At 69.6% G+C, this 21,191-nt stretch overlaps 2 protein-coding genes across 5 annotated transcripts; one reads left to right on the forward strand and one right to left on the reverse strand.

Moving 5' to 3' along the window:
• Positions 1-16: 16 nt before the first annotated feature.
• LOC106732459 (modulator of macroautophagy TMEM150B-A) lies at positions 17-3,852 on the reverse strand. Its single transcript, XM_075917608.1, is given in 10 exon segments — positions 17-591; positions 593-678; positions 1,175-1,262; positions 1,264-1,353; positions 1,919-2,046; positions 2,162-2,174; positions 2,176-2,230; positions 2,725-2,784; positions 3,045-3,118; positions 3,676-3,852. Coding segments are annotated over 9 exon segments (699 nt in total). The 5' UTR covers positions 3,110-3,118; positions 3,676-3,852; the 3' UTR covers positions 17-477.
• A 1,737-nt stretch (positions 3,853-5,589) lies between these two features.
• On the forward strand, positions 5,590-20,128 carry KMT5C (lysine methyltransferase 5C). 4 transcript variants are annotated; one of them, XM_075917591.1, is made up of 10 exons: positions 11,139-11,273; positions 13,278-13,443; positions 13,596-13,705; positions 13,993-14,156; positions 15,217-15,236; positions 15,410-15,546; positions 16,660-16,847; positions 16,931-17,998; positions 18,041-18,082; positions 18,125-20,128. In XM_075917591.1, exons 1-10 carry the CDS (start codon positions 11,164-11,166, stop codon positions 18,565-18,567), a joined length of 2,448 nt encoding a protein of 815 aa, XP_075773706.1. In that variant the 5' UTR covers positions 11,139-11,163; the 3' UTR covers positions 18,568-20,128. The 4 variants fall into 4 exon arrangements, with proteins under 4 accessions (XP_075773707.1, XP_075773706.1, XP_075773705.1 ...); XM_075917592.1 differs by adding an exon at positions 5,590-5,746 and having other exon boundaries at positions 16,931-20,128; XM_075917590.1 differs by having other exon boundaries at positions 16,931-18,082.
• Positions 20,129-21,191: the final 1,063 nt, after the last annotated feature.

Below are 21,191 nucleotides of genomic sequence, written 5' to 3' on the forward strand. Positions count from 1 at the left end.
CCTGCCCCCCCCCGGGGGGTTTCTCTCCCACCTCACTCAACCACCCCTTCCCCCAATCCCATCCAGCCCCCCCACAGCAGGGCCACCAAATACAGGGTCCTCCCCATGCTGGGTTTGAACCCACAGTGTGAGGAATGGGAGGGGGAGAATGGACCACAGGGTCCTGTAGGGGGTGCCAGCTCCCACCCGGGGCAGGGGCCTGTCCCCTCCACGGGTGCCACCCCCCCCCATGCAACACAGGCAGCAGGTGGCAGAAACTGCCTGTCTATTGCAGCCCCACCCTGTGGGCCAAAGCCGGGGCTCCGGGGGGGTCACTGGCGGGGCTGATCCAGCTGCTCCCCAGGTGCGGGGGGTGGGGAGCAAAGGCGCCACCAGTCTCAGGGTCAACCAGCCCCCCCGCTGTGAGCTTCCCTTGGCAGTGCCCCGAGCTGAGGGCGGCCCACGGGGCGCCGGGCCCCGCGCGGCTGGCAGCCGGCCCTAGAGCGCCAGGCTCTGCGTGGAGGTGGCCCCCAGCTCGTGGGGCGGGGCAGGCGCCCGGCGCTGCAGGCGCAGGGAGCACGACGCGACGTGCCAGAAATCCACGGCGAAGAGGGCCGAAGAGCAGGAAGAGGGCGAGGGCCAAGGCCCACTCGCAGCAGGCGGCTTCCGACCGCAGGCCCAGCCCGTGCAGGGGGAACACGGAGCCAGAGTCAAGGGGGCAACGGCTGGGCGGTGCCCCCCCCCGCAGCCCTGCCCCCCCAGCCATGCTGGTGCCCCTCACTCCTTCCTGCCCTGCCCTGCCCCTTGCTCCCCCCCCGCAGCCCTGCCCCCCCAGCCATGCTGGTGCCCCTCACTCCTACCTGCCCTGCCCCTTGCTCCCCCCCCGCAGCCCTGCCAGCCCCCCAGTCATTCCAGTGCCCCTCACTCCAGCCCTGCCAGCCCCACCCTGCCCTGCCAGCCCCCCCTGGCTCCCCCCCACAGCCCTGCCAGCCCCCCAGTCATTCCAGTGCCCCTCACTCCAGCCCTGCCAGCCCCACCCTGCCCTGCCAGCCCCCCCTGGCTCCCCCCCCCACAGCCCTGCCTGCCCCCCAGTCATTCCAGTGCCCCTCACTCCAGCCCTGCCAGCCCCCCGGCTCCCCCCCCTACAGCCCTGGCAATGCCGCTCAGTCCCAGCCCAGCTCTATGCCAAGGATACTGGCCACCAGCAGGGCCGTGCTGGCCGCACTGAGACAGAACCGGGTTGGGCCGATCCAATTGCCCCCATGACGAGGCTTCATCCGATGGGGTCAGCGCAGCCTGGACCCAGAAGTACACGACGCCCAGGACGAAGGCCAGAAAGGCACCGAACAAATGTGTCTCCAGCTGGTTACTTTGCTGCCGGGGCGGGAAGGGAGCAGGTGGGAGGGCGCCCCCTGGGGGGAGCCGCCCTACAGCACGCCCCCCCTCATAGCGCCCCCTGGGGGGAGCCCCCCTACAGCGCGCCCGGGACACAGGCCCCCCTCATAGCGCCCCCTGGGGGAGGAGCCCCCCTACAGCGCACCCCAGGACACAGGCCCCCCTCATAGCGCCCCCTGGGGGGAGCCCCCCTACAGCGCGCCCGGGACACAGGCCCCCCTCATAGCCCCCCCTGGGGGAGGAGCCCCCCTCTCAGCGCCCCCTGGGGGGAGCCCCCCTACAGTGCGCCCGGGACATAGGCCCTCCTCATAGCGCCCCCCAGCACCTCCTGGGGGAGGAGCCCCCCCCTTGTAGTACCCCCCTGGAGGTAGCCCCCCCTACAGCACACCTGGGGCACAGCGTCCCCTGGGGGAGGGAGCCCCCCCCTCTCAGCGCCCCCTGGAGGTAGCCCCCCTACAGCACACCTGGGCGCAGCGTCCCCTGGGGGAGGAGCCCCCCCAGACTCCCACCCATTTCCCCCCCGAGCTCCCGCCCAGCCCCCTACCTGGAAGTTGCCCACGATGGAGGCTCCCAGGGCACAGAGCAGCCCCAGGGCGAGGCCGGCCGTGTTCAGTGCACAGGAACCCCCCCCGTCCCGCACCTGCTGGAACCTCAGGTAGCTGATACAGACGACTGGGAGGGAGAGAGCCCAGGTCAGAGGGGCCGGTGCCCCCCAGAGGAGACAGGCCCCTCACTCTGAGCCAGCCAGGCCCTGCCGGGGGAGGGGGAGCCTGGAGGCATCACTCACCGAGGAAGGCCCCCCATGTTCAGTATTTGGGCGAAGATGCAGCTTTGGGGAGGGTCGGAGCCACAGGTGCTGGGGAAAGAGCAGAGAGACCCCGACAGATGCACGGCCAAGCCCTGCCCCTGCCCCCACGTTCTGCAGTCCCAGGGGGCGGAGATCAGAACCCCACCCCCCCCAGTGCAAACAGGACTGACTCTGGATTAACCCAAGGGGCTGAGATCAGAACCCCACCCCGCCCCGCCCCCAGTGCAAACAGGACTGACTCTGGATTAACCCAAGGGGCTGAGATCAGAACCCCGCCCCGCCCCCAGTGCAAACAGGACTGACTCTGGATTAACCCAAGGGGCTGAGATCAGAACCCCGCCCCGCCCCCGGTGCAAACAGGACTGACTCTGGATTAACCCAAGGGGCTGAGATCAGAACCCCGCCCCGCCCCCAGTGCAAACAGGACTGACTCTGGATTAACCCAAGGGGCTGAGATCAGAACCCTGCCCTGCCCCCCAAGTGCAAACAGGACTGACTCTGGATTAACACAAGGGGCTGAGACCAGCCTATGACCTACCTACCTGATATACGGGAACACGACTGTGACGTTCACGGACCCGTTGGCCACGGCCATGGCGTAACTGCGGGGGAAAGGGAGGGAGACAGAGCTGGCCCGATGGAAGGGGAACCGGAGTTCAGCGTTGCTGCTCAGCACCCTCCCTCTGAACCATCCCGTGGAGAGGACAGGCCCCAGGCCCCATTCCCTACCCCCCCTGCAGCCAGTCCCTGCTCTGGGGCCAGATGGGAGCCAGCACCCCCCTCGACGGACAGGCCCCTGCCCCATTCCCACCCCAGGCAGGCAGGGAGCCCCAGGCAAAGCAGCCCCCCATGTTTTACTTACACCACCCAGAAGCCCACGGTGCCCGAGATGGCCAGCAGGATGGGGAGCAGGGCCCAGCCCCACATGGTAGAGACCTAAGCAGGGGAAGGGGGTGAGACGCTGGGGAAGGGGGGAGAGCCCCCCCCTTTCCCTCTCCAGAAGGCTGGGCTCCCTCCCCCCCACCAAAGAGAGGCTGTAGCCTGGGGAGCCCTTTAAAACATCCCCCACCCCACCCCCTCCTGCTATTTAAAGGCACGGGGTGCCTCTTATGTCCTTCCCTCTTTGCAAGAGTGTGGGGCTGCCCTGGGAGGTGCTGGGGGATCTTGGAGGCACCTGCTGAGGTATAATTAGGAGCATTAAATATACACACACACACCCCCACCCCCTGGCCCCGGGTCAGGTCTGGAGGAGGCAGCCCCCCCCCACGAGTCAAGGGGTCTGGGTTCTCTCCCAGCTCAGAGCAGGGAGTGGGGGCCTAGTGGCAGACAGGACTCCTGGGTTCGCTCCCAGCCCTGAGTTGGGAGTGATGTCTAGGGGTTAGAGCGGGGGGGGGCTGGGAACCCACGTTCCTTTCCTGCTTTTTGCCATTTCTGACCACCCCATCTGGGTGCCTCAGTTTCCCCCCGGTGAGCGAGGGTGGATGTGTACCTACCCCTCAGCTGAGCCTCTGGCACAGAAACATTGTCTGAGCCGGCTGCCTGGCTCCTCTGTCCTGCCCCTGCACCTGGCTGGGGGTACAAGGGCCCTATCACCTGCTATGGCTCCACCCCGGGACAGAAAGCAAAACTCTGTGACAGCTGGGGCCAAAGTGCAGCACGCAGAGGGCTGTAGTGGGGAGGGACTTTCCGTACGGGGGGGCTCCCCCTGATACAACACAGGCGGTTCTGGGGCCCCAGCTAGCTTCCTCCATCATATTGGCTTGCATGGGGACCCTGGGCAGGTGAGTGTTAAATGTTCTTAAAAACACAGACTCAGGACTCCTGGGATCTCTTGCCAGATCTGGGGGGGGCAGTGGGGGTCCAGTGATTGGAGCAGGGTCTGGGCACCCTCTCCCCCTGGCCTGGAGCCAAGTCAGGAGTGGTGCTTCCTAGAGAGAAAAGATCCTGTATCCTGCCCCACAGTCAGCCTGTCCCCCCCCCCACCCCTTGATCCCTCCCTCGCCAGCCCCATGTGGGCCTCACCAGCCGTTCGGGGTGGTCTGCGTGTCACTTGGCAGCACTCTCCATCCTAACCGAGCCCAGGAGGCTACCCAGCGCATCTCAGCTGGGAGCCGTGAGTCCTGCCGCAGCTTGTCACAGCCAAATTCCTGCTGAGTATGGAGACTTTGGCTTGGCCGTGCCCCCAGGAGCGACATTCACTGCCTGGCCTACGGGAGCTGTGCACATAAAGGAACTGGCACTGAAATGCAACCGCCTCTGGGGTGGGGAATAACGGGGCTGGTTATCCAGGAATCCCCCTTGCCTGCCTTAATAGCTGCTTCCCACCCGTAACTGTTCTGTCGCCTTCTCAGCGTGTGGCTTTGAGGCGCCTCCTTCCCATGGGCCCTGTTTGGGTCCCCTTCCCGCCTCTGAAATCTCCTCACTTGGATGTAATGGGTGGTGAAGATTTATGTTTACAGTAGGGCCTACCAAAACTGGAGGCCTGGGGGAGGCCCTGTCTATCTTCTATTGAGCCTGTTTCCATTGTTTAAAATTTATGTGACCCGTGAAAAATATTTGTGAGGCGTTTACAGTAGGACCTACAAAAACCACAAGGCCTGTACCTATCTGAATGGGGTGGGGTTAAACTAGCTGGGCCTTGATCAGATGGGCCTTATTGTCCAGCTGCCCACTCTCAGTCTTTATTTACAACCCAAGGGAAGGGACACACGGTTCATCAGTGTTTATTGTAGGTCCTACAAAACTCAGGGCTCTGTGTCGTCCCTTCCCCCCAGCAGTGTCAATAAAGTTTTGTTGAGATACTCCCCCTTCCCCCCCCCACCCGACTAGACACTCACGTGAGCTACCTGGCTAACAATAGATGATTGACAACTGCTTGGGCCAATAATAGGAGACAGCGGGCCAATCAGGGCGGAACAGGGGTGGGCTTGCGATTGGGTGTGACAAAGGGTAATGACAGCCAGATTGATTGTCCAATAGAAGAAGCCAGAGGACGACCAATCAGAGAGGAAACTAAAAGTATGAGGCGGGTATAGAATGATAGACAGTGGCTTCGGCCAATAGACGCTGGTAGAGACACAGAGGCGCACGTTTCTCGGTGAGTGGGCAGGGAGTGAGATTAGATTGATAGTTGAGAGACCAATCGGAGAGGGAGAAAGATAGCGAGCGACAATGGGCGCCCAGGGCAGGATGGACAAGGTTGGCACCCGAGCAGTCCAATAGGAGGCGGCAGAGGTGTGCGTCGGATGGCAGTAGCCTGTCAGGCGCCCAATGGGGAGCGAAGGGGCCGGACGGAAACGGACAGACACCTGGTTTCCCCAATGGGCAGCGCGGGAAGCAGGGCGTCCCGCGGGGGCGGGGGGAGCGTGTGACAAACACTCCGACCGCCCAACGGCCGCGGGCGGGGGCGGGGCGAGCAGCGATAGGCAGCCGGGCTGGCCCAATAGGAAGCGGCGCGGCCGGGATAGGGCCCAATGGGCCCCGTGGGGGGCGGGGGCGAAGGCCGCGAGGGCTCCGCGACGGGCGGGGGAGGGGGACACACAGAAGCGGCGGCGGCTGGGGCAGGTGAGGCGCGAGCGGGCGCGGCGCGCGCGGAGCGGGGCGGGGCCTCCCCAACGGTCGCTCGCGTAGCCCCGCCCCTCGTCATGCCCCCCCCCCATGGTGCCAGCCCCTCCCCCACCCCCTGAACCCCCCAGACCCCCCCCATGTTGTCGGCCCCTCCCCCACCCCCCTGAGCGCCCCCCCTTATTGGTGCCCGCCCCTCCCCCACACCCTGAGCCCCCTCCCCCACCCCAGAGCCCCCCGTGGTGTCAGCCCCCTCCCCCACCCCCCTGAACCCCCCCTGACCCCCCCCATGGTGTCAGCCCCTCCCCCACCCCCTGAACCCCCCCTGACCCCCCCATGGTGTCAGCCCCTCCCCCACCCCCTGAACCCCCCCGACACCCCATGGTGTCAGCCCCTCCCCCACCCCCCTGAACCCCCCCTGACCCCCCCATGGTGTCAGCCCCTCCCCCACCCCCTGAACCCCCCCGACACCCCATGGTGTCAGCCCCCTCCCCCACCCCCTGAACCCCCCCTGACCCCCCCATGGTGTCAGCCCCCTCCCCCACCCCCTGAACCCCCCCGACACCCCATGGTGTCAGCCCCTCCCCCACACCTAAGCCCCCCCCTCCGTGGTGCCAGCCCCTCCCCCACCCCAGACCTCCCCCCCCCCCCGTGGTACCAGCCCCTCCCCCATCCCCTGAGCCCCCTCCCCCCCCCCCCCCCGTGGTGCCAGCTCCTCCCCCCACCCTCAGAGCACAACCTATGGTGTCAGTCCCTCCTCCACCCCCCCCCAGTGCCAGCCCCTCCCCCCTGACCCCCAGTCCTCCCTGTGGTGCCAGCTCCTTCTCCCCCCTCCCTTGGTGACAGCCCCTCCCCCAATCCTCCCTGAGGTGCCCTGGCTTCCCCAGGTTCTCCCGGGTGCCCTCCATCCTCTTCGCCCCACGTGGTGCTGCTCCCCCCCCCCATGCCGGGCTCTTCACAGAGGTGCAGCGGGTGCCTGGTCCCTGGCCCCAAGGAGCAGAGGCCCAGATGCCCAACCTGCCCCCCAGCTGCCTGTGTGTGTGGACGCTCACATCCCTGCACACGCCCTTCCCCGCAGCCCCATGGGCAAAGCCGCTGCTGACAACTTGCCCGGCTGAATGTGGGGAGCCCTCCCCAGCGGGCGCGCCTGAAATTGGCGGCTTTTCCCGGTGTCCCCACAAGGGGGCCCCCGTCTGGGGGGGGTGGCGAATCGAGGCAGAACAGGGTGAATTTTGTGGCCTCATGTCTTGCCGTGAAGCTCAGCTGAGGACTCGTTTCACGCTGGGTTCGGGCAGCGTCTGGTCTGGCACGGCCGGGGTCACAAAGGCTGGGTCAGGGGTGATTGGTAATTGGCTGTGAGCTGGCCCTCCCTGGACCGCTTCTGGGGCGCTGGGCTCCGCTCAGGGGCTGCCCCGTTGTGCTAGGGGCTGGCCGAGCGAACAGCTCGCTCCTTGTCAGGACACCTGGGTTCTCGTCCGCTGATCATCTGGATGTCCAGCCAAGCAAGGCCCCCTCTGTGCCTCGGTTTCCCTGAGTCCCTCTGTGGCTCCTGGGCTTCCAGGAGGAGGGAGTTCGAGCGGCCCGGCCGAGCTCTGTCCTGGGGGTCTGTGCAGATACTACTGCAGTGGGTGCGCCCAACCAGTTTCTAATACACAAAGCGCTGTGGGGAAGGGAGGGCTGGCTGGGGGTGTATGAGAGGAGGGGACGGGGATGTGTGGGCCCCTCTGCTGATGCTACAGCTTGGGCAATCCTCATCCCAGCTGGAGCGGGGGTGACTCATGCGCTGCGATTGGATTCACACATGGGGCGGGGGGGGGGGGGGGGGGAATGGCTTTTGGTGGCTGGATGGCTGCTGGCCCCCTGCCCCATTCCCCGCCTCCCTGAGCAGGCAGGCCCTGCCCTGCTTCTGTTCCCCTCAAATTTCCCCCAGCCAGGGTCAGCAGCTGCTCTCCGCCCAGTCTGGCAGTTGTTGCTATGGGGCAGGTGGGGGGGGGAAGCCTCCCAAATAGGAAATCCCTCCCCTCCTTGTCAGACAGCCGCGAGTCCTGGCTCCCAACCCCCACTAGGCCTCACTCCCCTCTCACAAGCAGGAGAGAACCCAGGAGTCCTGGCCCCAAGGCCCCTCGGGTGATTAGCGGTGGAGCTGCAGTGGCTCAGGGGCTCCCCCCCCCCTCCCAGATGTTTTCAGTGTTCCTGCGGGGTGGGCCAGGCTGGCTGCAGGGAGGCTGAGTGGCTCGAAAGAGCCCAGGGCACAGTGCAGGGAGATGACCTCAGACAGGGATTGGAAGCTAACAGGAGGGTGGGGCTCGGACTCTGGGGTCCTCTCTCTGGGGGGTGCGGGGGCCGAGAGCTCCGACTCCGGGGTCCTCTCTCTCGGGGGTGCGGGGCCGAGAGCTCCGACTCTGGGGTCCTCTCTCTGGGGGGTGCGGGGCCGAGAGCTCCGACTCCGGGGTCCTCTCTCTGGGGGGTGCGGGGGCCGAGAGCTCCGACTCCGGGGTCCTCTCTCTGGGGGGTGCGGGGGCCGAGAGCTCCGACTCCGGGGGTCCTCTCTCTGGGGGGTGCGGGGCCGAGAGCTCCGACTCCGGGGTCCTCTCTCTGGGGGGTGCGGGGCCGAGAGCTCCGACTCCGGGGTCCTCTCTCTGGGGGGTGCGGGGGCCGAGAGCTCCGACTCCGGGGTCCTCTCTCTGGGGGGTGCGGGGCCGAGAGCTCCGACTCTGGGGTCCTCTCTCTGGGGGGTGCGGGGCTGAGAGCTCCGACTCCGGGTTCCTCTCTCTGGGGGGGTGCGGGGCCAAGAGCTCCGATTCCGGGGTCCCTCTCTCTGGGGAGTGCGGGGGGCTGAGAGCTCCGTCTCCGGGGTCCTCTCTCTGGAGGGTGTGGGGGGCTGAGAGCTCCGACTCCGGGGGTCCTCTCTTCTGCGGGGTGCGGGGGCCGAGAGCTCCGACTCTGGGTCCTCTCTCTGGGGGGGTGCGGGGCCGAGAGCTCCGACTCTGGGGTCCTCTCTCTGGGGAGTGCGGGGGGCTGAGAGCTCCGACTCCGGGGTCCTCTCTCTGGGGGGTGCGGGGGCCGAGAGCTCCGACTCCGGGGTCCTCTCTCTGGGGAGTGCGGGGGGCTGAGAGCTCCGTCTCCGGGGTCCTCTCTCTGGGGGGTGCGGGGGCCGAGAGCTCCGACTCCGGGGTCCTCTCTCTGGGGGGTGCGGGGCCGAGAGCTCCGACTCCGGGGTCCTCTCTCTGGGGGGTGCGGGGGCCGAGAGCTCCGACTCCGGGGTCCTCTCTCTGGGGGTGTGCGGGGCCGAGAGCTCCGACTCTGGGGTCCTCTCTCTGGGGGGTGCGGGGACTGAGAGCTCCGACTCCGGGGGTCCTCTCTCTGGGGGGTGCGGGGGACTGAGAGCTCCGACTCTGGGGTCCTCTCTCTGGGGGGTGCGGGGGCCGAGAGCTCCCGACTCTGGGGTCCTCTCTCTGGGGGGTGCGGGGCCGAGAGCTCCGACTCTGGGGTCCTCTCTCTGGGGGGTGCGGGGCCGAGAGCTCCGACTCCGGGGTCCTCTCTCTGGGGGGTGCGGGGACTGAGAGCTCCGACTCCGGGGTCCTCTCTCTGGGGGGTGCGGGGGCTGAGAGCTCCGACTCCGGGGTCCTTCTCTCTGGGGGGTGCGGGGCTGAGAGCTCCGACTCTGGGGTCCTCTCTCTGGGGGGTGCGGGGCTGAGAGCTCCGACTCTGGGGTCCTCTCTCTGGGGGGTGCGGGGCCGAGAGCTCCGTCTCCGGGGTCCTCTCTCTGGGGGGTGCGGGGCCGAGAGCTCCGTCTCCGGGGTCCTCTCTCTGGGGGGGTGCGGGGCCGAGAGCTCCGACTCCGGGGTCCTCTCTCTGGGGGGTGCGGGGCCGAGAGCTCCGACTCCGGGGTCCTCTCTCTGCGGGGTGCGGGGCCGAGAGCTCCGACTCCGGGGTCCTCTCTCTGGGGGGTGTGGGGCCGAGAGCTCCGACTCCGGGGTCCTCTCTCTGGGGGGTGCGGGGCCGAGAGCTCCGACTCCGGGGTCCTCTCTCTGGGGGGTGTGGGGGGCTGAGAGCTCCGACTCCGGGGTCCTCTCTCTGCGGGGTGCGGGGCCGAGAGCTCCGACTCCGGGGTCCTCTCTCTGGGGGGTGCGGGGCCGAGAGCTCCGACTCCGGGGTCCTCTCTCTGGGGGGTGTGGGGGGCTGAGAGCTCCGACTCCGGGGTCCTCTCTCTGCGGGGTGTGGGGGGGCCGAGAGCTCCGACTCCGGGGTCCTCTCTCTGGGGGGTGCGGGGCCGAGAGCTCCGACTCCAGGGTCCTCTCTCTGGGGGGTGCGGGGCCGAGAGCTCCGACTCCGGGGTCCTCTCTCTGGGGGGTGCGGGGCCGAGAGCTCCGACTCCAGGGTCCTCTCTCTGGGGGGTGCGGGGCCGAGAGCTCCGACTCCGGGGTCCTCTCTCTGGGGGGTGCGGGGCGGAGAGCTCCGACTCCGGGGTCCTCTCTCTGGGGGGTGCGGGGCTGAGAGCTCCGACTCCGGGGTCCTCTCTCTGGGGGGTGCGGGGCCGAGAGCTCCGACTCCGGGGTCCTCTCTCTGGGGGGTGTGGGGGGCTGAGAGCTCCGACTCCGGGGTCCTCTCTCTGGCGGGTGCGGGGCCGAGAGCTCCGACTCCGGGGTCCTCTCTCTGGGGGGTGTGGGGGGCTGAGAGCTCCGACTCCGGGGTCCTCTCTCTGGGGGGTGCGGGGCGGAGAGCTCCGACTCCGGGGTCCTCTCTCTGGGGGGTGCGGGGCCGAGAGCTCCGACTCCGGGGTCCTCTCTCTGGGGGGTGCGGGGCCGAGAGCTCCGACTCCGGGGTCCTCTCTCTGACTCTGGGAGGGGGGCGGTTGGTGATTAGAGGGGAGGGGCTGAGGGCTCAGACTCCGGGGTCCTGTCTCTGGCTGAGGAGGGAGCCTCAGAGCTCCGACTCCGGGGTCCTCTCTAGAAGTGGGGGGGAGTCTCCAGGAACCAGCTGTTGCGGGAGGCCCATGAGGGGTTCCCGCCGGTGCTGTTGTTTTCTCTCTGTTCTTTGTCCCTGTCACTTGCTGCAGGGAAGCCCCCAGGGCTGGGGGGCGGAGGAGGGGCAAGCCTGCCCCTAGCTGTGGGCAGCAGGTGACGGGCGTGTGTTCCAGTCGGGGTCCCCGGCTGCGCAGTCCTGGGCGCTGGGGCTGTGGGATGGAATGGGGGCTGGGCTGCAGGGCGCACAGTGGGGGAGGAGTCCCCTTGGCACACGCTGGAGGGGCTGTGTCCCGGCCCCAGATGCCCCCTCTGCCGGCATGTGGTGGGGCAGAGATGCCGGGGACACCCAGGAGCTGCAGGATCCCCCCCGAGTGGAGCTCCAGGGCGCCCCTGTCTGGCTTTCTGACACCCCTCCCCCGCCGCAGGCAGCAGCATGCGTCTGGTCGGACCATGGGGTCCACGCGGGTGACGGCCAAGGAGCTGTGTGAGAATGACGACCTGGCCACCAGCCTGGTGCTCGACTCCTACCTGGGCTTCAAGACCCACAAGATGAACGTCAGGTCAGGGCGTGGCTGGCCGGGGGACAGGGGCTGTGGGGCGGGAGTGAGGGGCACCGGGAGGGGCTGCGGGGCAAGAGTGAGGGGCACGGGCTGGGCTGGGCTGGGCTGGCAGGGGCTGTGTCAGGAGTGAGGGGCACTGGCAGGGCTGGGCAGGCAGGGGCTGTGTCAGGAGTGAGGGGCACTGGCAGGGCTGGGCTGGCAGGGGCTGTGTCAGGAGTGAGGGGCACGGGCAGGGCTGGGCTGGCAGGGGCTGTGTGTCAGGAGTGAGGGGCACGGGCTGGGCTGGGCTGGCAGGGGCTGTGTCAGGAGTGAGGGGCACTGGCAGGGCTGGGCTGACAGGGGCTGTGTCAGGAGTGAGGGGCACTGGCAGGGCTGGGCTGGCAGGGGCTGTGTCAGGAGTGAGGGGCACTGGCAGGGCTGGGCTGGGCAGGCAGGGGCTGTGTCAGGAGTGAGGGGCACTGGCTGGGCTGGGCTGGGCAGGCAGGGGCTGTGTCAGGAGTGAGGGGCACCGGCAGGGCTGGGCTGGGCAGGCAGGGGCTGTGTCAGGAGTGAGGGGCACCGGCAGGGCTGGGCTGGCAGGGGCTGTGTCAGGAGTGAGGGGCACTGGCTGGGCTGGGCTGGGCTGGCAGGGGCTGTGTCAGGAGTGAGGGGCACCGGCAGGGCTGGGCAGGCAGGGGCTGTGTCAGGAGTGAGGGGCACTGGCAGGGCTGGGCTGGGCTGGCAGGGGCTGTGTCAGGAGTGAGGGGCACCGGCAGGGCTGGGCTGGCAGGGGCTGTGTCAGGAGTGAGGGGCACTGGCAGGGCTGGGCTGACAGGGGCTGTGTCAGGAGTGAGGGGCACCGGCAGGGCTGGGCTGGCAGGGGCTGTGTCAGGAGTGAGGGGCACTGGCAGGGCTGGGCTGGCAGGGGCTGTGTCAGGAGTGAGGGGCACTGGCAGGGCTGGGCTGACAGGGGCTGTGTCAGGAGTGAGGGGCACTGGCAGGGCTGGGCTGACAGGGGCTGTGTCAGGAGTGAGGGGCACCGGCAGGGCTGGGCTGGCAGGGGCTGTGTCAGGAGTGAGGGGCACCGGCAGGGCTGGGCAGGCAGGGGCTGTGTCAGGAGTGAGGGGCACTGGCAGGGCTGGGCTGGCAGGGGCTGTGTCAGGAGTGAGGGGCACCGGCAGGGCTGGGCTGGCAGGGGCTGTGTCAGGAGTGAGGGGCACCGGCAGGGCTGGGCTGGGCTGGCAGGGGCTGTGTCAGGAGTGAGGGGCACCGGCAGGGCTGGGCTGACAGGGGCTGCGGGGCAGAAGTGAGGGGCACCGGCAGGGCTGGGCTGGCAGGGGCTGTGTGTCAGGAGTGAGGGGCACGGGCTGGGCTGGGCTGGCAGGGGCTGTGTGTCAGGAGTGAGGGGCACTGGCAGGGCTGGGCTGACAGGGGCTGTGTCAGGAGTGAGGGGCACCGGCAGGGCTGGGCTGGCAGGGGCTGTGTCAGGAGTGAGGGGCACTGGCAGGGCTGGGCTGGCAGGGGCTGTGTCAGGAGTGAGGGGCACTGGCAGGGCTGGGCTGACAGGGGCTGTGTCAGGAGTGAGGGGCACTGGCAGGGCTGGGCTGACAGGGGCTGTGTCAGGAGTGAGGGGCACCGGCAGGGCTGGGCTGGCAGGGGCTGTGTCAGGAGTGAGGGGCACCGGCAGGGCTGGGCAGGCAGGGGCTGTGTCAGGAGTGAGGGGCACTGGCAGGGCTGGGCTGGCAGGGGCTGTGTCAGGAGTGAGGGGCACCGGCAGGGCTGGGCTGGCAGGGGCTGTGTCAGGAGTGAGGGGCACCGGCAGGGCTGGGCTGGGCTGGCAGGGGCTGTGTCAGGAGTGAGGGGCACCGGCAGGGCTGGGCTGACAGGGGCTGCGGGGCAGAAGTGAGGGGCACCGGCAGGGCTGGGCTGGCAGGGGCTGCAGGGCAGAAGTGAGGGGCACCGGCAGGGCTGGGGGAGCCCAGGGCTGGGGTGGCAGGGGTGTGATGAGGACTCTCTGCCCCCCAGCCCGCTCCCCGCCATCAGGAGGCAGCACCACCTGCGCGAGGCGGTGGAGGGGTTCCGCCGGCGCCGGGACCTGGAGGCCGCGTACCGGGCCCTCATGCTGGGCGAATGGGCTGGCCCCTACTTCAAGAGCCGTAGCCGCCAGCAGGAGACAGCGCTCAAAACTCACGTGAGTCCTGGGGCCTGGCCTGCCGAGGGGCAGGGCAAGGGGTCCAGTGGGCGGAGCAGGGAAGGGCGGGGTGGGGCTGGGCTGGGCTGGGCTGGGCGCTAGGACTCCTGGGTTCTCAGCCTGGGTCACGGTCCCTCTCGTGTTCTCCCCAGATATTCCGCTACCTCCGCATCTTCCTCCCTGAGAGCGGCTTCGCCATCCTGCCCTGCAGCCGCTACTCCCTGGAGACCAACGGGGCCCAGGTGGTGTCCACAAAGTCATGGTAGGAGGCTCTCGACTCCCTGCACCCCATGGGCAAAGGGCTCCCTTACGCCTGTCCCGCCCCAGAGCAGCTGGCTCCCAGACTGGGCAAGGGGTCCCCCTACGCCTGCCCACCCCCCAAAATGACTGGGTCCCGTGCTAGAAGGGGTCCCCCTACGCCTGCCTATCCCCCAGAGTGGCTGGGTCCCGTGCCAGGCGAGGGGTCTCTGTGTATCCAGCCTCCCCACCCACCCCCAGTGCCCGATGGGGGGCTGTGCAGCAGGCCCTTACCTGCCCCCAATGCCGCAGGAGGAAGAACGACAAGCTGGAGCTGCTGGTGGGCTGCATTGCGGAGCTGACGGAGCCAGACGAGAGCCTGCTGCGGGCCGGGGAGAACGACTTCAGCATCATGTACTCCACGCGCAAGCAGTGCGCCCAGCTCTGGCTCGGCCCCGCCGCCTTCATCAACCACGGTGCGGGCGGCTGCTCCCGCCCACCTCGCCGGGCCCCTCGCCAGAGCCCCCGCCACTCCCGCCTGCCCTGCTGGGCCCCTCGCCAGAGCCCCCGCCCCTCCCGCCCACCTCGCCGGGCCCCTCGCCAGAGCCCCCGCCACTCCCGCCTGCCCTGCTGGGCCCCCTGCCGGGCTCCCCACCACTCCCGCCCGCCCCGCTGGGCCCCCCGCTAGCCTCCCCACCCACCCACCCTGCCGGGCCCCCCGCTGCCCCCCGCCCCTTCCGCCCGCCCTGCCGGGCCCCTCGCTGGACCCCCCTCCACTCCCGCCCGCCCTGCCATGTCCCCCACCCCTCCCGCCGTGCAGGGCCTCCCGCCACTCCCACCCGCCCTGCCGGGCCCCCCGCCGGACCCCCCGCCACTCCCGCCCGCCCTGCCATGTCCCCCGCCCCTCCCGCCCTGCAGGGCCTCCCGCCACTCCCACCCGCCCTGCCAGGCCCCCCGCCGGACCCCCCGTCACTCCCGCCCCCACTGCTTCCACCCACCCGCCCTACTGGGCCCCTGGTACTCCTCCTACCTGCCCTGCCAGGCCCCTGCCGGGCCTCCCACCCACCTTGCCAGATCCCCACTCTTGCCGCTCTGCCAGGCACCTGCTGCCTCCACCCGCCCACCCCGCCAAGCCCCTTTCCTGCCCTGCCGGTGCCCCTCAGTCCTGACCTGCAGCCCCACCCTGGGCTCCCCCAGCTCTGCCCCATCCTCCTGTGGCCCCTCCCTCCCAGCCTCTTTGGGATCTCCCAGACCTGTAGGGGGCCTCTCAGTGGTGCCCCCCGCACTGGGGGGGGTCATTCAGCACCAGCTCTGCCCCTGGCACGGCTGATCCTCTCCAGCCCGTAGGTGTGGGCAGGGCTGGGCGGGGGGAGGCTTTGTCCCACCCTGGTCCCCGTGGCGGCAGCCTGTGGTCACTCACCCTGGGGCGGCAGGGCTGGGGACGTGCTGTGAGCCGGGGGGAGTGGCAGGCGCCTGATCCTGTCTTCTGCCTTCTCTCCACTCCCGCTGCTCCTGGACTGCCGGGGGACCCACCAGACTGCAGGCCCAACTGCAAGGTAGGGCTCGCCGGGGGGCTGGGGCGGAGCCAGGACGTGGGACCCCGGGGAAGGGAGGGGCAAGAAGTTGGGGCGGAGGGTGAACGAGCCTTTGCCCAGGGCTGGGAGACCCCTGCTGGGGGGTGCAGCTGTCGGGGGTTATGGCCCCCCCGCTGACGTCCCTGTCCCGCCAGTTCGTCCCGACGGAGGGGAACACGGCCTGCGTCAAGGTGCTCAGGGACATCGAGCCGGACGACGAGATCACCTGCTTCTACGGCGACGGCTTCTTTGGGGAGAACAACGAGCTGTGCGAGTGCCGCACCTGCGAGAGGTGGGGCGGGGGGCCAGGCCGCCTGGCTCGGGAGGGGAGCGGGGGCTAGTGGGTGGAGCAGTGGGGCGGGGAGCCAGGCCGCCTGGCTCGGGAGGGGAGTGGGGGCTAGTGGGTGGAGCAGCGTGGTCGGGAGCCAGGACGCTTGGGGAGGGGAGTGGGGGCTAGTGGGTAGAGCAGCGTGGTCGGGAGCCAGGACGCTTGGGGAGGGGAGCAGGGGCTAGTGGGTAGAGCAGCGTGGTTGGGAGCCAGGACGCCTGGGGAGGGGAGCAGGGGCTAGTGGGTAGAGCAGTGTGGTCGGGAGCCAGGACGCCTGAGGAGGGGAGCGGGGGCTAGTGGGTAGAGCAGTGTGGTCAGGAGCCAGGATGCCTGGGGAGGGGAGCGGGGGCTAGTGGGTAGAGCAGTGTGGTCGGGAGCCAGGACGCCTGGGGAGGGGAGCGGGGGCTAGTGGGTGGAGCAGTATGGTCGGGAGCCAGGACGCCTGGGGAGGGGAGCGGGGGCTAGTGGGTAGAGCAGTGTGGTCAGGAGCCAGGATGCCTGGGGAGGGGAGCGGGGGCTAGTGGGTGGAGCAGCAGGGCCGGGAGCCAGGACGCCTGAGGAGGGGAGCAGGGGCTAGTGGGTGGAGCAGTGTGGTCGGGAGCCAGGACGCCTGGGGACGGGTGCGGGGGCTAGTGGGTAGAGCAGTGTGGTCGGGAGCCAGGACGCCTGGGGAGGGGAGCAGGGGCTAGTGGGTAGAGCAGTGTGGTCAGGAGCCAGGACGCCTGGGGAGGGGAGCGGGGGCTAGTGGGTAGAGCAGTGTGGTCGGGAGCCAGGACGCCTGGGGAGGGGAGCAGGGGCTAGTGGGTAGAGCAGTGTGGTCAGGAGCCAGGATGCCTGGGGAGGGGAGCAGGGGCTAGTGGGTAGAGCAGTGTGGTCGGGAGCCAGGACGCCTGGGGAGGGGAGCAGGGGCTAGTGGGTAGAGCAGTGTGGTCGGGAGCCAGGACGCCTGGGGAGGGGAGCGGGGGCTAGTGGGTAGAGCAGTGTGGTCGGGAGCCAGGACGCCTGGGGAGGGGAGCAGGGGCTAGTGGGTGGAGCAGCAGGGCCGGGAGCCAGGACTTAAGGCCTCTGTTTGCGCAGGAAGGGGGAAGGCGCCTTCCGCCTGCGGAAGAAGGACCCCTCGCAATCTACCTCAGCGCAGGAGAAGTACCGGCTGCGGGAGACGGACGGGCGGCTGCAGCGCTGGAAGGGGCGGGTCTCCAAACAGACGCAGCAGCCGGGCGCGCGGCGCCGGCGGAAGGCCCGGCGCAGGAGGGAGCGTGCCCGCGGTAGGCGCCCCGCCCGGGGGGTCGGCGGTGGCGCTGTCCTGGTGCCGGGGGTTTGCCTGACCTCTCCCTTTGTCCTCTTGCAGCTTCCCGGCTCGGAGCCCGGAGCCGCGGGCTGCCCTGGTCTCTGGTGGCGCTGAAGGACCTGCGGGTCGCCCTGCACGACTGTGTGGCCTGCCGGGGCGCGGGGCCAGCTGGCTGCCGGCTGCGGAAGCCCCTCTGGGTTTCCCTGCCGCGGTGGGAGCCCAGAGCCGGGCGGACGCCGGCCAGCGCCGAGGGCTCCGGCACCGTCCTCCGTCGCTCGCTGCGCAGACGCCGCCCGGCGCACTGGGACGACAGCTGCTGCACAGCCACCGGCCTGGCCGGTCCCCGCCTGGCCCCCCCCAGTCCCAGCTGCGCGCTGCGTCTGGGGCTGGGGGGCAGGCTGCCCCCAAGAGGACTGGCTGGGCAAGGCTCAGGGGCTGGGGGGCCACATGGGGTCCGCTGCCCCAGCCGAGGCCTGCGGGAGACCCTGCCCTCCATGAGGCTCTCGGGGGGAATTCTGGAGCTTCGGGCTGGCCTCACTGGGCCCCCTTGTGGAGCTCTGAAGCTCTGTGCTAGAGACATGCGGCTCCACACTGGGGATGGGGGGCCCTCTGGGGCAGCGCTGGGGGCCAGGGACATGGGACCCCCTGGGGTAGCGCTGGAGCCGGGTTCTGGGGACATGGGGCCCCCTGGGATAGCGCTGGAGCCAGGTTGCAGGGACGCGGGACCCCCTGGGGCTGCGCTGGAGCCAGGTTCCAGGGACACGGGGCCCCCTGGGGCTGCGCTGGAGCCAGGTTGCAGGGACGCGGGACCCCCTGGGGCAGCGCTGGAGCCAGGTTGCAGGGACGCGGGGCCCCCTGGGGCTGCGCTGGAGCCAGGTTGCAGGGACGCGGGGCCCCCTGGGGCAGCGCTGGAGCCAGGTTGCAGGGACGCGGGGCCCCCTGGGGCTGCGCTGGAGCCAGGTTCCAGGGACACGGGGCCCCCTGGGGCTGCGCTGGAGCCAGGTTGCAGGGACGCGGGACCCCCTGGGGCAGCGCTGGAGCCGGGGACTGGGGACTTGAGGCCCCCTGGGGCCATGCTGGAGCTGGGGGCCGGGAACGCAGGACCCCCTGGGGCAGCGCTGGAGCCAGGTTGCAGGGACACGGGGCCCCCTGGGGCAGCGCTGGAGCCAGGTTGCAGGGACGCGGGGCCCCCTGGGGCAGCGCTGGAGCCAGGTTGCAGGGACGCGGGGCCCCCTGGGGCTGCGCTGGAGCCAGGGGCCAGGGACGCGGGGCCCCCTGGGGCTGCGCTGGAGCCAGGGGTTGGGGACGCAGGGCCCCCTGCTGGAGCTGTGAAGCACCGCGCCGGGGACACAGCTCCCCAACCCCTGACCCCCCCAGCTCCCCCGCCCCCGAGCCAGCTGCTCTGTCGGACCAGGAGTATGGCCCGGCAGCAAGCCAAGGCCACGCTCCCTGCCAGCCCCTGCTCCCACCCCCCGAACCGCCAGCAGCCGGCCAGCCAGCCCCCCCCGGGCAGAGACGACCCCAAGCTCTCCCTCTACGCCCACGTCCGCCTGGAGGCGGGGAGGCTCTGCCGGGCGGAGCAGGAGCCCAAACGGACGGTGACCTTCCACCCCTTCACCCCCCCCAAGCGCCTGCGGCTGGTGGTGAGCCACGGCTCCATCAACCTCGACATGGCCTCCAGCGAGGAGTCGGCCTGAGGCTCAGGGACCTCGCCTGGCTGCCGGCCCGTGGGCCGGGGCCCCAGCTCTCTGAGGTGCATGCCTGGGGCGGCGCTGGGCTCCCCCTCCCCTCGGGCTGGGGCCGGGGGTCATTATCCCTCTGACGAGTGCAGAGAACCAGCAGGGCTGGGGCCTGGCTCCTCAGCTGGGGCGGCAGGACCCCCTTGCCTGCAGGGGAGCCCTGTCCTGGGGGGCGGGCGGGCCCCGCTCTCGCCTGGGCAGTGCTTGCGCAAGAGAGTGGAAGGGCCGACCTCCCCTCCTCCCCCCAGCTCTGCAGGCGTCTGGGGCCGGCGGCCGTCCCCTCCCTCTGGTGCTATTTGGGCTTTCCTCCCTTGCACCCCCAGCCCCCGGAGGCACAGTCCAGCTGTGGCCCCGGGAGGGGGTGCTCAGGGACCCCCTGCCCCCGATCAAAGGGCCCCAGTGTTCTTACTGCTTGATGCTGTTCTCAGGGCTCACTGGGCCAAGGGCCCCTGGTGGATTTGGGGTTGGGGGGGCGAAGGGGCTAATTTCTCACAGAGTCCCGAGCTGGGGGTGTGTCCCCTGCCCTCCAGGTGGTGGCTGATCCCTGCCCGTGTCACTGGACCTCGGTACAGACGATGGATCGTGGGGCAGGAGCGAGCCCGGACTCCTGGGGGCTGCAGCCAGCTGCGGGAGGGGAGTGGGGGCTAGTGTTTTGGGGGGGGGAGGCAGGACTCCTGGGTTCTCTCCCCAGCTGCACCTTGGCTTGGGCCCAGTCATCACTTGTGTGCCTCGGTTTCCCCATCTGGAAAATGGGTTTCACACTTACCTACCTCACTGGGGAAGGGAGGAGGCAAAGCCATTGGCCAAGTATCCGGGCCATTCCCCTGGTCACCTGCAGTGCCCCCTTTCCCTGCCTCCCCCAGCTGGAGCCCCCCAGAGCTTGGGCACTGCAAATGGGGGGGGCTCCCATTCTAGCTCAGCTGGCCTGAGACTCCCATGTGGTTTGTAACGACCCCCCCACCCCTCTGGGTCCAAGGCAGAGGGTCGCTGGCCCCAGGGCTCTTCTGGGGGGAGGAAAGGTGCTAATGCTATTAGAGCTCCCCCCAGGGGCCTGCACTGCATGAGGGGGTTGGGCTAGAAATGTGGGGGGGACATTTGCCCAGGCCAAACCCACAGCTGATCCCAGGGGGTGGGGGGTTGGATTGGTGCTAGGGGCCCGTGGGGTACGGTGGGGGTGGGAGACGCCCCATAGGGGAATGTGCCCAGCTCTGGGGAAGGGGGGTATATGAGGGGGTTCCCAGCCCCCCTTTGGAGCTGGGGCCTGTGGGGAGGAGCCGGGCAGCGCGCGTTTGGGGGGGGTGTAGGGAGTGGGGCAGAAAACCCACTTTTGAAAATGGACAAACAATGGTTGGAATAAAGATTTTGTAAAACATTGTACCTGTGTCTGCTCTGAGAGCAAGGGGGCTAGGAGCCAGGGCGCCGGGTTCTCCCACCTCTGGGGGGGGCTTGGTGCCCATCCCCTGGCTGGGGCATGGGGGCGTCCCATGGATTGCTCTGGCTGCAGAAACTTGGGGGTTGCTTTTCCTCTCGCAGGAGATAGAGCTGAAATGCTCCCCCACCGCATCACACTGCCCAGCACACTGGGCTGGCAGGGGGTGCGGGTCGGGAGTTAGGGGCACCCCCAGGGCTGGGGAGGCAGGGGCTGCGGGTCGGGAGTTAGGGGCACCCCCAGGGCTGGGGAGGCAGGGGCTGCGGGTCGGGAGTTAGGGGCACCCCCAGGGCTGGGGAGGCAGGGGGTGCGGGTCGGGAGTTAGGGGCACCCCCAGGGCTGGGGAGGCAGGGGGTGCGGGTCGGGAGTTAGGGGCACCCCCAGGGCTGGGGAGGCAGGGGGTGCGGGTCGGGAGTTAGGGGCACCCCCAGGGCTGGGGAGGCAGGGGGTGCGGGTCGGGAGTTAGGGGCACCCCCAGGGCTGGGGAGGCAGGGGGTGCGGGTCGGGAGTTAGGGGCACCCCCAGGGCTGGGGAGGCAGGGGGTGCGGGTCGGGAGTTAGGGGCACCCCCAGGGCTGGGGAGACAGGGGCTGCGGGTCGGGAGTTAGGGGCACCCCCAGGGCTGGGGAGGCAGGGGGTGCGGGTCGGGAGTTAGGGGCACCCCCAGGGCTGGGGAGGCAGGGGGTGCGGGTCGAGAGTTGGGGCACCCCCAGGGCTGGGCTGTGGCTCAGGAGTTAGGGGCACCCCCAGGGCTGGAGAGGCAGGGGGTGCGGGTCGGGAGTTAGGGGCACCCCCAGGGCTGGGCTGTGGGTCAGGAGTTAGGGGCACCCCCAGGGCTGGAGAGGCAGGGGGTTGACTGAGGCAGGGAACAGTTGGAATAGGGCTGGGAAGACCCGTCCTCTGCTCCTCCCCCTTTCAGCCCACTCCCCCCGCCTTCCAGGCCAGAACACTCCTTCCCTCCTTTAGGCCACGACAGCCGCAGTCGCCTGGGTCCCCTTCCATCCCCCCCCCCCGTGGCTCCCTGCTGGTCCTGGCCATCGTGGTCTCCATGTTCGGCCACCTGACGGGCTGGTTCCTTGTCTGAGGTCAGAGGTTCGCCTCCCTGCACACCCAGGAACGGCCCCCAGCCATGGAGCTGGCCTCTCCCCATGGTA

Source organism: Pelodiscus sinensis, unplaced genomic scaffold, assembly GCF_049634645.1.
Source record: "Pelodiscus sinensis isolate JC-2024 unplaced genomic scaffold, ASM4963464v1 ctg125, whole genome shotgun sequence".
NCBI lineage: Eukaryota > Metazoa > Chordata > Testudines > Trionychidae > Pelodiscus > Pelodiscus sinensis.

Coding starts and splice junctions, on each gene's coding strand:
- KMT5C (XM_075917592.1), top strand. CDS start 11,164: ATGGGGTCCACGCGGGTGACGGCCAAGGAGCTGTGTGAGAATGACGAC. Junction 15,237..15,409: donor ACTGCAGGCCCAACTGCAAG/GTAGGGCTCGCC, acceptor CTGTCCCGCCAG/TTCGTCCCGACGGAGGGGAA. Junction 15,547..16,659: donor GAGTGCCGCACCTGCGAGAG/GTGGGGCGGGGG, acceptor CTGTTTGCGCAG/GAAGGGGGAAGGCGCCTTCC.